General features: G+C 45.8%; 1 protein-coding gene across 1 annotated transcript in view; it reads right to left on the bottom strand.

Annotated features, from left to right (window-relative positions):
- Window positions 1-3,782: 3,782 nt before the first annotated feature.
- POLQ (DNA polymerase theta) overlaps window positions 3,783-14,189 on the bottom strand; it is a 274,424-nt gene continuing 264,017 nt past the window's right edge. Inside the window, 2 exon segments of the mRNA XM_030205030.1 lie at window positions 3,783-5,361; window positions 6,616-6,735. Of these exon segments, the coding sequence (XP_030060890.1) occupies window positions 5,252-5,361; window positions 6,616-6,735 (230 nt within the window). The 3' untranslated portion in view covers window positions 3,783-5,251.

The following is a 14,189-nucleotide window of genomic DNA, read 5'->3' as shown; positions in this document are numbered from 1 at the left end:
GTGTAGGCAAAACTTGAAGCCACTGGTCTTGATCTCAGACCTTGTAAGAAAAATTGACAAGGTGAAATCAACAACAGAAATGTTAAAGTTGAGAAGATAACCCCCCAAATAAAATATATATACAATTTAGAGAAGGTGGCAACTAAAAATGGGTCTGCTGACAAGACAGCAAAAAAAAAAAAAAAAAAAAAAAATTAATAAACCTAAGAAATGAAAACAAAATCTATGAAATACTGAGAGGGCTGAAGCACCTATAAATAAGCTAGAAGTTTTATAAAACATCAACCCATCTTAGCAGCACAAGACACTGAAAAACAACATGGGTGTGTTTCAAGAATTTTCTAAAAAAAAAAAAAATCATCTAGTGCTGATTGGCAAAGACACTGCCTATTTGTGCAGCTGGTGATAGTCTTTAAAGAATGTGTTTTAATATAAAACAAAATTACATCACCACAGCTAGTTTAGAGAAAAAGCATCATCTTAAAGTTCATAATTTGCTGATTTGAAAAAAAGAACAGCATAAAACTCGGTGGTTCAACTGTCTGTTATTAGACTGCACCTTCACAGGTTGTGATGTGACAAGACATTCTGGTTCTGGCATTCCATAATCTGCAGTTCTCTTTCCTCTGACCTACCCTCCTCCTCTTTTTCTATCATAGTATGGCTACTTTTGCCCACATAGAGGGACAATATCAGCAAGTAAACAGTTGTTTAACCACTTTTAAAAATAAAAAAGCTTTTTATAGTTTCCACTAGTTTAAAAATCATGCAGAGTAGTAAATCCCTGCAGAACAGAGATGATTATCTCACAAACCAACCTAATAGTTTTTGTTCTTTTGCAATGGGACTAAAAACTGCCAGAACCTGAACATCTCCCCCTATTGATTCACTTACACAGCTCAGGAACCTACAGAATAAAGACCTTCAACTCACTTGTCACTTCAATACATGTCCACAGTAAAGATGCCGCCTTTGAGGGCTGGGAAAGTGTGTAACTAGATTTTAATATTACGTTCTCACCTACTCTAAAGCCCCTGTGAACTGCACTGGAAACTCAGCACAATACATTTATATGATTACTACTAATTGGTTAATCCTTTATCATAGGATCGGTAACCAAAAAGATATATACAAAAACAGTAGGAACCGTATGTAAGTTCATAGGATACCTTTGCAATTGTGTTAAAAAAATTCCAAGCTTTTCCGTAATAAGTGGTTTTTATAATGAGAATCTGAGCTTGAGAAAACCCTTCTAATGTTTATCATTGCTGTATCTTGCTTAAATCAATTACAAATTCTGTATGATTTTCAAGTTACAAATTACTATTTTTTCTGTTAAAGTTCAGCAATTCTGTGACTATACTTGTCCATTTTCTTGTAGTCTGTAGAGATCTCTGTAAAACTGTATATGTTTGTATATAGAATGTTCAATACAAATATATATGTATGTATTGTATATGCTGTATAAGTTTCAGTGCATAATGTTAATGCTTTCTATCAATTCATGTATGTGGATAAAACCCTTCCCCTAAAATTATTTTTAAAAACATAAAATAGCCTTGGCTGTTTGATTTCCTGTAATGGAGAGATGATTGTACCTTGGTACTGATAAAGATGCTTTTATCTCATTTAAAAAAAATGTGAGAATTAAAAAGACATACAACCAATAATTCCACTCAAAGGAAAATGATGGAACTGACTAATAATGGAGTTTAATGATGATTTAGAGATTTCACTGTAGGTAAGTTTTTATCAAAAGTGGAAAATTAACATTAACATTGAAAATACTTAACTTGAGTTATGCACAGTAAGAAAATCTTTGAAATATATTTTCCCCATGCTGAAGTCTGTCTTTTTTTGTTTGAATTTTTCAACATAGGCTTGAGTACATTGAAGCATATATTCTAAAAATATGCATAGATGGTAGCCTCTAAAAATTTAATAGGATTCTTCTGGTTTATTTTATACGCTATGTGGATATTAGTATTTTTTTTTATATGCTATTGTCCTAAGAACAATTGAAGTCACTATTTCCATCTATTAAAAACAAAAGAGGAGTCAAACTTCAGTCCTGAAGGGGTGCAGTTTTTAAGTGGTAATTTGCATGCTTTATTGCATCCTGTAGCAATTTTACTTGGTGGGAACCCCGTGTGCAGCCAGCAGTTCAAATGTGCTACTTTCTGCTGGTCTTCTGAAAAAAATATGCATACTGAAATCTGTTTACATCCTCAAGGAACATTTGTCATTTTAAGGGTAAATTTAAGCCCTTTACATTAACTGTGATAAATTCCTCAAATACTAGCCATATTACAGCTATTCCAAACTGATTGTTACATTTCATTCACACCCATGCATCCCAACCCTGTTTCTCCCACAATCTCCCCTCCCTTTCCAAACCCAAGTCTCCTTTCCTGCACCTCCAAGTACCATAGAATCTGATTCCCACCAGCAGGTTTCTCTCGAAGGCATGTGAATCACCTCCCAGAACTCTACACTACTTGCACCTGAATTGTCTTCCTCCTTTTTTTTTTTGGGGGGGGGGGGGGGGCTGGTTTTTGCCACCTCCAGTATCCCCAATAAGTCTAAATATTACAACCATTATCACTCTTCGCAACCCTTGCCCCGCAGTATAACAAAATTATTATATCCCACCCTCCTGTAGCTCTAGCCAACCATAGCAACACTCAGTTTAAATGCATTGAACCAGTGTCTGTAAAAAATTAAAAAAAAAAAAAAAAAACTTAAAAGTCTCAGGAGGATACAGCTTGGGTCAAGTTCCAATCTCCCAAGAAACCTGCATCTCTTTGGTAAGTGGGCCCTTTTGCTTCCAAACCAAGTCTGCCAGTTCCAGTGTGGTTTGCTCTTTTGCCCTGGCTCCTGATGACAGCTTGCCCCTCCAGGCCTTCTGCACTATCAAGAAAGCCTGGTGCATGATGGGCACTAATTGGGGGGGGGGGGGGGGTAGATATTGGAGTTTCTCCCCTACAGCTTTCAAGATCTGACTGTGATCAGAATCAGGGAGCCCAGGGAATCCTCGACATTCTTGGCCATCATTGCAGCAGGCCTAGCCATAGACTCAGCAACTGCTACGCCTGGAGTTTCCCCATCCTGCTGTGTGCTTCATACCTGTCTCTGGAAATGTAACAATAGCACCAGGAGGGCCTCTTCTGGAGCTGTGACTATCAGTCTTTTTGTCACAGCAGGGGCAGAATGAACCTGCTGCACTGCCCAGGTGGTGGCTTCCATAGTCCCCACACGAATGCTAATGGTCTGCCATCATGGAATGTTAGGCCACACAAATCCCCTATGATGCTGGGCTCACACTAGCTAGACTTTTTTAACAACTTTGTTTTCTGTCATCGCTCTCGCCTGCTCGACCATCCTGACTCTAAGAGGAGAGGGTGGCAGAGGCAGGATCACAATGGACCTCTTGGAAGTGAGCTTACTCAGGCTGTAAGACCTGGTGGCCGTGAGAGGAACCCTTGGACCACAGCTGTCCTGGCTCAGATACTGCTGCAGCAACCATGCTGGAGGCACAGTACAGGCTATTCAAGCCAGCTATACCACCTCTTATGCAGAGGCTTCAACTTGAAGAAGCATTCTTTTCTGCTACCATCTGCTGGTAGGGGGATATAACCCACATGGCCTGAGAGGGAAGCATACTACAGTATACCGAAATATTTTATGACTCCTACTTGCAGGACATTCTTTTTACAGTACAAATTAGACACCAGAATGTTCTGCAAATACTCATTGCTCATTTTTATTCCATTGGAGTCCAAGTCAGTATAAACAGATTTCAGAAAATACAAGACTAAACTAAAAGCTCAGCAGGTGCCGTCAAATGAGTTTTCAGTGAGCCAACATTGTATAACATATACTACATTATGACCTCATCACTTTATCAAACATAAATACCACAAACTTCTGATTCTTAAAAGAGAAGGCAACTGTAATGAAAGCTAACAAGGGCAATTCTATAACGAGGAACTAACATGGACCTGCACACACACAGGTACAGCAGGTCTATGGTTAGTGTAACTATGGATGCATAAATTATAGACACACCAATGCCAGGTTATGCTAGTGTTCCCTGGTACCCAAGTAGTGTTAGAGAATAGGCATTTCCCATGCTGTATCGTTGCACCTGAGGAGGTGCCCGCTTATAGAAATGTCACATACTGTAAGAAGATCATTTTATAACAAGAGTGCCTATGTATCTTTAAGAAACAGTCTACTTAAAAACTCTTGGAAATGTCGTTTTATGGATGCACATTCACATGTATTTTCAAAAATCCTGTAGCTGATTCACCCATTCTTCACCCCCACAAACACCTATGTGTATTACATAAAATATGCTTCTGAATACCTACTTTTATGCATATAAACACCCAGCACTTAATTAAGTAAAACATTTTCTACATGTTCAACTTTTAAAAAAAGTGCACCCTAAAAGCTGCCAGTGCCAATCAGACCTTTGTTACAGCACAATAGCCTTAGTTTTTAAAACACTACTCACAGTTACTGATAGCATTAAAAAAAACAAACATTAATTTAAAACCTTTTCCATAGCATTAGCACCATAACTATATTTTGATTATCAGCAAACATCAGTTTAATTTTGTTCATGCTTTTGAGGTAGGATAGTAATGGAAGCCACCATGGCTAAGACTTGATGACCAACCAAAATTTTAACTTATCCCAACTTTGGAGCAAGCTGTACACCATGTCTTAATAGATAGCAGGAATAAAACAGGTAAAATACCAAGCCATCCATGCCAAGGTCTAAGGATTCCCTCTTCAACATTAGTATGAGCAGGCTGAAGCTATAGAAGGGTAGGGCATATTCTGACAGCTAGAAGTCAGAGGTAGCTAGCTGACATTTTTTTGTAATTATGCTTTTTTAGACCAACTTTAAAATGTTACAAATTCATCCTTTTTACACATATTTTAAATCTCTGTGCTTTTACAATTCATATAGTCATATTTTTAATTTAAAAATATCACAAATTAATTTTATTTACCACAACCACTCTGTGATGTGTTTATAGTCTTTGTACAATCTGTAAAATGTGAAATTCATTTTCATCTCTTTGCCGAGTGATGAGCTTCAGTTTCTATGGATCACAATTTTAAAAATTAAATTTCTTCAAAGCAGCCTGTAGATTCCCAACAGTGCACAATGACCCGTGCAGGTTGTACAGTTCAGGTAGACACACTGCGCTCTACAACAAACAGTCTAAGAATTCATTCATAGTTCAAGTTCTTGCAAGTTTCCCCAACTTGGGCCCATTTTCACCTTTACTTTGAGTTTAACTGACAGTTTAATAGCATTCTCCATTTCTTGCTTCATAATTTGTGCTACCTGGGAACAAGCAGAAAGAACAGTTTTAATCCACTATATTTCAGGCAATACATGTGTGTGTGTGGGGGGGGGGGGGGGGGGGGGTTTCTCCTCAATCCACCCTAATCTAGGCTTGCACAGTGCCATCTTGGTTGCTCAAGCTTTGAAGGTATAAACTGCCTGTTCAGTTGAAAAGATTTCCAGAGCAGGTTTGGCAAAACTCCACACATTGAGCAGGTACCGATATGACTTCCTGCTCTATTTAAGGGGGAAATAATTGTTTTAATTTCATTTCTTGCTTCAATCGGTGGTAGCTTGCAGTTATCACCCTGCACACAGGTCAACGTTCCTTAGTACCTTAAACTGTCAGCATTGTCACGGCATGGGGAGAACACATTTTTAAAACTATATAAATAAGGTATTTAAAATTGTCCTTCCTCAATCCAGGCAAAATGCACGCATGGTTCCATAGTCTGCATACTTTTAGCAGAACTGGAGGAAAATGTTCCAGGAATATGTTTTGAGCAAGATCAGAAAATAATGCAAAGGACTAAGTGTACATGCATTATTTTCCATAGACATTTTACCTTCACAAAAGCAGCTGTATGGTTCTCCAAGTATTCTGTCCCCACAAAAAAATTCAAAGGCAAAATAGTACATACATCCCCTTTGAAAGTAGGTACACGGTCTGCCAGGTACAAAGTATGTGCAGATTTTAGTACCTAGGAAGATGGTTTACAAACTGTCCCCATTAAACACGTATGTAATTAAGTTAGAACTCTGCTAACTTGGTCTAGGTAGTTCCCTTACAGGTTTTACATGAACTTCCACTTATTTCAAAGATTTTGATTTATTTAAATTGATTTTGTAAAGAACATGCTCCTGTTAACAAATGAAAAATTAGACTAGTAGTCCAGATTTTATGAAGTCCAAAACTCTGAAGGATTCTGATTATCACAGCCTACACATTTTCCATAATAAAACCAATTGAATAGTATTACCCACAGTGACAAAACAGAAATTTGTGCAAATTATTCAATGGCCACTCACTAGTCCTAAATACACAGCCAGAATCTTTAGTTTCTCAATATTGCATGTCTATAAAGTAAGATGCCTTATTTTATAATAATTTCTTTTATTAAAATGTAATGAAGTCTCAGATATTCCAAGAAAATTTAATTAGAAACAAGAAACTTAAAATACAGTTATATCCAGCTACACAACCATGAATGATTTGCACCTCCACTGTGCATGTTGTGTGAATACTAGACCTGCCTGTATTGCATCATCCTCTGCCACCTCATAGAGAAGTTCATCATGCAGCTGAAGGATTAGGAACCCTCCATTAGTTGGATGCAGCATCCCTTTGTGTCTCTTCCTCTCTCTCTTTCCTATAAAGAAAAATGGGTAACTACTGGGATAGATAAAATAAGTCATACAATTTTGAACATGTCCCGGATAAGGATAGCAAGAAGCAAACCTGGTGATAGGAAACTGAGGAAAGCATCAGGAAAAGAGGAAGTGTTTGATTAAGCAGCATCAAAACAGAACCCCCCCCCCCCCCCCCACCACTAGCTAGACTAGGCTGATGAAAAACATTGGATACTTGGGGGGGGGTTGTTTTGTCTTTGTTGTTTGTTAATTTCAGAGGTCTTTAACAATTTGTCAACATTATAGGTAATAAACAGCAACACCGGTGCAAGTAAAGCACACAGTTCTCAGCGGTATAAACTTAGTATAAGCATTTCCTCTCTTGCTTAATCACCCTTAGGTTTTGCCGTTAGATTTAACAAGCAATATCATGTGCATGTAAGGTCTAGATAAATGAATTTAAATAATCTATGTTTAAGACATATGCCCTAAAGCGAATGCTACATACCTGTAGAAGGTATTCTCCGAGGACAGCAGGCTGATTGTTCTCACTGATGGGTGACGTCCACGGCAGCCCCTCCAATCGGAAACTTCACTAGCAAAAGCCTTTGCTAGTCCTCACGCGTCCATGCGCGGCCGTCTTCCCGCCCGAACCGGCTCGTGTTCGTCAGTCCCGTATGTAGCAAGACAAAGACAAGGGAAGACACAACTCCAAAGGGGAGGCGGGCGGGTTTGTGAGAACAATCAGCCTGCTGTCCTCGGAGAATACCTTCTACAGGTATGTAGCATTCGCTTTCTCCGAGGACAAGCAGGCTGCTTGTTCTCACTGATGGGGTATCCCTAGCCCCCAGGCTCACTCAAAACAACAACCATGGTCAATTGGGCCTCGCAACGGCGAGGACATAACTGAGATTGACCTAAAAAATTTACCAACTAACTGAGAGTGCAGCCTGGAACAGAACAAACAGGGCCCTCGGGGGGTGGAGTTGGATCCTAAAGCCCAAACAGGTTCTGAAGAACTGACTGCCCGAACCGACTGTCGCGTCGGGTATCCTGTTGCAGGCAGTAATGAGATGTGAATGTGTGGACAGATGACCACGTCACAGCTTTGCAGATCTCTTCAATGGTGGCTGACTTCAAGTGGGCTACCGACGCTGCCATGGCTCTAACATTATGAGCCGTGACATGACCCTCAAGAGCCAGCCCCGCCTGGGCGTAAGTGAAGGAAATGCAATCTGCTAGCCAATTGGAAATGGTGCGTTTCCCCACAGCCACTCCTCTCCTATTGAGATCAAAAGAAACAAACAATTGGGCGGACTGTCTGTTGGGCTGTGTCTGCTCCAAGTAGAAGGCCAATGCTCTCTTGCAGTCCAATGTGTGCAGCTGACGTTCAGCAGGGCAGGAATGAGGACGGGGAAAGAATGTTGGCAAGACAATTGACTGGTTCAGATGGAACTCCGACACAACCTTCGGCAAGAACTTAGGGTGAGTGCGGAGGACTACTCTGTTATGATGAAATTTGGTGTAAGGGGCCTGGGCTACCAGGGCCTGGAGCTCACTGACTCTACGAGCTGAAGTAACTGCCACCAAGAAAATGACCTTCCAGGTCAAGTACTTCAGATGGCAGGAATTCAGTGGCTCAAAAGGAGGTTTCATCAGCTGGGTGAGAACGACATTGAGATCCCATGACACTGTAGGAGGCTTGACAGGGGGCTTTGACAAAAGCAAACCTCTCATGAAGCGAACAACTAAAGGCTGTCCTGAGATCGGCTTACCTTCCACACGGTAATGGTATGCACTGATTGCACTAAGGTGAACCCTTACAGAGTTGGTCTTGAGACCAGACTCAGACAAGTGCAGAAGGTATTCAAGCAGGGTCTGTGTAGGACAAGAGCGAGGATCTAGGGCCTTGCTGTCACACCAGACGGCAAACCTCCTCCATAGAAAGAAGTAACTCCTCTTAGTGGAATCTTTCCTGGAAGCAAGCAAGATGCGGTAGACACCCTCTGACAGACCCAAAGAGGCAAAGTCTACGCTCTCAACATCCAGGCCGTGAGAGCCAGAGACTGGAGGTTGGGATGCAGAAGAGCCCCTTCGTCCTGCGTGATGAGGGTCGGAAAACACTCCAATCTCCACGGTTCTTCGGAGGACATCTCCAGAAGAAGAGGGAACCAGATCTGACGCGGCCAAAAAGGAGCAATCAGAATCATGGTGCCTCGGTCTTGCTTGAGTTTCAACAAAGTCTTCCCGACCAGAGGTATGGGAAGATAAGCATACAGCAGACCCTCCCCCCAGTCCAGGAGGAAGGCATCCGATGCCAGTCTGCCGTGGGCCTGAAGCCTGGAACAGAACTGAGGGACTTTGTGGTTGGCTCGAGATGCGAAGAGATCTACCAAGGGGGTGCCCCACACCTGGAAGATCTGTCGCACTACACGGGAATTGAGCGACCACTCATGAGGTTGCATAATCCTGCTCAACCTGTCGGCCAGACTGTTGTTTACGCCTGCCAGATATGTGGCTTGGAGCACCATGCCATGACGGCGAGCCCAGAGCCACATGCTGACGGCTTCCTGACACAGGGGGCGAGATCCGGTGCCCCCCTGCTTGTTGACGTAGTACATGGCAACCTGGTTGTCTGTCTGAATTTGGATAATTTGGTGGGACAGCCGATCTCTGAAAGCCTTCAGAGCGTTCCAGATCGCTCGCAACTCCAGAAGATTGATCTGCAGATCGCGTTCCTGGAGGGACCAGCTTCCTTGGGTGTGAAGCCCATCGACATGAGCTCCCCATCCCAGGAGAGACGCATCCGTGGTCAGCACTTTTTGTGGCTGAGGAATTTGGAAAGGACGTCCCAGAGTCAAATTGGACCAAATCGTCCACCAATACATGGATTTGAGAAAACTCGTGGACAGGTGGATCACGTCTTCTAGATCCCCAGCAGCCTGAAACCACTGGGAAGCTAGGGTCCATTGAGCAGATCTCATGTGAAGGCGGCCAATGGGAGTCACATGGACTGTGGAGGCCATGTGGCCCAGCAATCTCAACATCTGCCGAGCTGTGATCTGCTGGGACGCTCGCACCCGCGAGACGAGGGACAACAAGTTGTTGGCTCTCGCCTCTGGGAGGTAGGCGCGAGCCGTCCGAGAATCCAGCAGAGCTCCTATGAATTCGAGTTTCTGCACTGGGAGAAGATGGGACTTTGGATAATTTATCACAAACCCCAGTAGCTCCAGGAGGCGAATAGTCATCTGCATGGACTGCAGGGCTCCTGCCTCGGATGTGTTCTTCACCAGCCAATCGTCGAGATATGGGAACACGTGCACCCCCAGCCTGCGAAGTGCCGCTGCTACTACAGCCAAGCACTTTGTGAACACCCTGGGCGCAGAGGCGAGCCCAAAGGGTAGCACACAGTACTGGAAGTGACGTGTGCCCAGCTGAAATCGCAGATACTGCCTGTGAGCTGGCAGTATCGGGATGTGTGTGTAGGCATCCTTCAAGTCCAGAGAGCATAGCCAATCGTTTTCCTGAATCATGGGGAGAAGGGTGCCCAGGGAAAGCATCCTGAACTTTTCTTTGACCAGATATTTGTTCAGGGCCCTTAGGTCTAGGATGGGACGCATCCCCCCTGTTTTCCTTTCCACAAGGAAGTACCTGGAATAGAATCCCAGCCCTTCTTGCCCGGATGGCACGGGCTCGACCACATTGGCGCTGAGAAGGGCGGAGAGTTCCTCTGCAAGTACCTGCTTGTGCTGGAAGCTGTAAGACTGAGCTCCCGGTGGACAATTTGGAGGTTTTGAGGCCAAATTGAGGGTGTATCCTTGCCGGACTATTTGGAGAACCCACTGATCGGAGGTTATGAGAGGCCACCTTTGGTGAAAAGCTTTCAACCTCCCTCCGACTGGTAGGTCGCCCGGCACTGACACTTGGATGTCGGCTATGCTCTGCTGGAGCCAGTCAAAAGCTCGTCCCTTGCTTTTGCTGGGGAGCCGAGGGGCCTTGCTGAGTCGCACGCTGCTGACAAGAGCGAGCGCGCTGGGGCTTAGCCTGGGCCGCAGGCTGTCGAGAAGGAGGATTGTACCTACGCTTGCCAGAAGAGTAGGGAACAGTCTTCCTTCCCCCGAAAAATCGTCTACCTGTAGAGGTAGAAGCTGAAGGCTGCCGGCGGGAGAATTTGTCGAATGCGGTGTCCCGCTGGTGGAGCTGCTCTACCACCTGTTCGACTTTCTCTCCAAAAATGTTATCCGCACGGCAAGGCGAGTCCGCAATCCGCTGCTGGATTCTATTCTCCAGGTCGGAGGCACGCAGCCATGAGAGCCTGCGCATCACCACACCTTGAGCAGCGGCCCTGGACGCAACATCAAAGGTGTCATACACCCCTCTGGCCAGGAATTTTCTGCACGCCTTCAGCTGCCTGACCACCTCCTGAAAAGGCTTGGCTTGCTCAGGGGGGAGAGCATCAACCAAGCCCGCCAACTGCCGCACATTGTTCCGCATGTGTATGCTCGTGTAGAGCTGGTAAGACTGAATTTTGGCCACGAGCATAGAAGAATGGTAGGCCTTCCTCCCAAAGGAGTCTAAGGTTCTAGAGTCCTTGCCCGGGGGCGCCGAAGCATGCTCCCTAGAACTCTTAGCCTTCTTTAGGGCCAGATCCACAACTCCAGAATCATGAGGCAACTGGGTGCGCATCAGATCTGGGTCCCCATGGATCCGGTACTGGGACTCGATCTTCTTGGGGATGTGGGGATTAGTTAAAGGTTTTGTCCAGTTCGCAAGCAATGTCTTTTTTAGGACATGGTGCAAGGGAACAGTGGACGCTTCCTTAGGTGAAGAAGGATAGTCCAGGAGCTCAAACATTTCAGCCCTGGGCTCGTCCTCCACAACCACCGGGAAGGGGATGGCCGTAGACATCTCCCGGACAAAGGAAGCGAAAGACAGACTCTCAGGAGGAGAAAGCTGTCTTTCAGGAGAGGGAGTGGGATCGGAAGGAAGACCCTCAGACTCCTCGTCAGAGAAATATCTGGGGTCTTCTTCCTCTTCCCACGAGGCCTCACCCTCGGTGTCAGACATGAGTTCACGGACCTGTGTCTGCAACCGTGCCCGACTCGACTCCGTGGAGCCACGTCCACGATGGGGGCGTCGAGAGGTAGACTCCCTCGCCCGCATCGGCGAAGCTCCCTCCGCCGACGTAGTCGGGGAGCCTTCCTGGGAGGCGACAGCAGCCGGCACCGCACGCGGCACCGACGCCGGAGACCTCACCTCGGGCGATGGGCCAGCCGGCGCCACGCTCGACGGTACCGGTGGCGCAAGCACCGCCGGTACCGGAGGGGTAGGGCGCAACAGCTCTCCCAGAATCTCTGGGAGAACGGCCCGGAGGCTCTCGTTCAGAGTGGCTGCAGAGAAAGGCATGGAAGTCGATGCAGGCGTCGACGTCAGAACCTGTTCCGGGCGTGGAGGCTGTTCCGGGCTGTCCAGAGTGGAGCGCATTGACACCTCCTGAACAGAGGGTGAGCGGTCCTCTTGGTGCCGATGCCTGCTGGGTGCCGACTCCCTCGGCGACCCAGAGCTCTCGGTACCGACACGGGAAGGGGACCGGTGACGATGCTTCTTCGACTTCTTGGAACGAAGCATGTCACCGGAGCTTCCCTGTACCGACGAGGAGGACGTAGAATCCAGCCGTCGCTTCCTCGGGGCCGAGGCCGAAGGAGGTCGGTCTCGGGGGGGCTGTACCGCAGGAGCCCTCAGGGTAGGGGGAGACCCACCCGAAGGCTCACCGCCACCAGCAGGGGAATGGACAGCCCTCACCTGCACTCCCGACGATGCACCACCGTCCGCCGACATCAGCAGACGAGGTCCCGGTACCACCGACGTCGATGCAGCTATCCAATGTCTCGGCGCCGATGCAGAGGGCCGATGCCTCGATGCACTCGATGCACTGGCAGCCGAGGATGAAGCTCTGGACGCTGAAGACGTCGATGCACTCGATACCCCCGGTGCCGATGCCGACGAAGAGCCCGAGAACAAAACGTTCCACTGGGCCAATCTCGCTACCTGAGTCCGCCTTTGCAAAAGGGAACACAGACTACAGGCCTGAGGGCGGTGCTCGGCCCCAGACACTGAAGACACGACGCGTGCCTGTCAGTGAGCGAGATTACCCGGGCGCACTGGGTGCACTTCTTGAAGCCGCTGGAAGGCTTCGATGTCATGGGCGGAAAAATCACGCCGGCGAAATCAAAATCCGAAATGGCGAAATGAGCACCAAAACTGAGGGAGAAAAATCTCGACCGAGGCCGAAAAGAGGCCTACCCCGACAACGAAAGAAAACTTACCGGGGCAAAATCTGAAAATACGGGAAGGGGCAAACGAAACCCAAGGGGGCTTCCGGAACACTTCCCGAACAGTTTTAAAGGATTTTCCGAAGAAAAAACACGTCGAAAAAGGACGCGCGAGGTCGACTTTCCGGGGCTCGACATGGCGAAAACACGACCGTAACGAGTGCGGACGAAAGAAGACTGGCTGGCTCGAGCCGGTTTCGGGCGGGAAGACGGCCGCGCATGCGCGGTGCGCGCGAGGACTAGCAAAGGACTTTGCTAGTGAAGATTCCGATTGGAGGGGCTGCCGTGGACGTCACCCATCAGTGAGAACAAGCAGCCTGCTTGTCCTCGGAGAAAGTAGTTATTTAAAAATGGCTTTTAGGAGCTTTGTAATCCCAAAACATGCAGAAGCACTGTTAGCTACAGCTGGATGCACACTTTTCCCAATATCTTGTATCTGTAACCTATCACTTGATAATCACATACACACATGGTGGGGACAGGAGAGGGGTTGCAGTAAATGATGTAAGTAAGATACCAAGACACAATTCCATAACAGAGAGAAAAACAGCCCTGATGAAGCATGGATCAGCAGAGGTGATAAAATTCTAAATGCTGGAACCTAAAATTTAAAATAAAAGAGTTGGAAAAGGTGATGATTTCTTCCTGTCGTAAAAGGAAGTTGTAAATGTAAGCCTCCCATCTAATGAGCATATTTTAATATTCCTTCTGGAGTTCCAAACCAGCCTTCGTTCCAAACCCTCAAAAGCAAAAGCAGGTGTGCCAGAGTTTTACCAAATCCATTGCATCTGTCTGAGCTTAGCTAAAAAGCAAGAGCTTCTGCTGAGTTTTGAAACTCCAGCTAACAAATAGAATATGGTTATAGTTACACAGGACTCCAGAGAACCACCATACACAAATTCCCTCTTATACACAAAGGTTTGGAATAGATGTGAGGCAGGTGCAAGGCTCAGCTGTAACCCAGAGGTCTGCTTCTATGTTAAGTTTTAATGCTAAAAAAATAGGGCCGTGAATCTGAGCTGCAAAAACCCAAGGTAGCAGGTGAAGTTCTTCCATGTACAAGTATGGAATTTACTTCCTGTTCTTTGATTACAAGTTCTTTCCCTAAAAACCTTGAAATGAGCTGTAAAGCAGCTACCTAA

This window comes from Microcaecilia unicolor, chromosome 5, assembly GCF_901765095.1.
Source record: "Microcaecilia unicolor chromosome 5, aMicUni1.1, whole genome shotgun sequence".
Lineage (NCBI taxonomy): Eukaryota > Metazoa > Chordata > Amphibia > Gymnophiona > Siphonopidae > Microcaecilia > Microcaecilia unicolor.
This window is presented reverse-complemented; position numbering and strand designations above follow the sequence as displayed.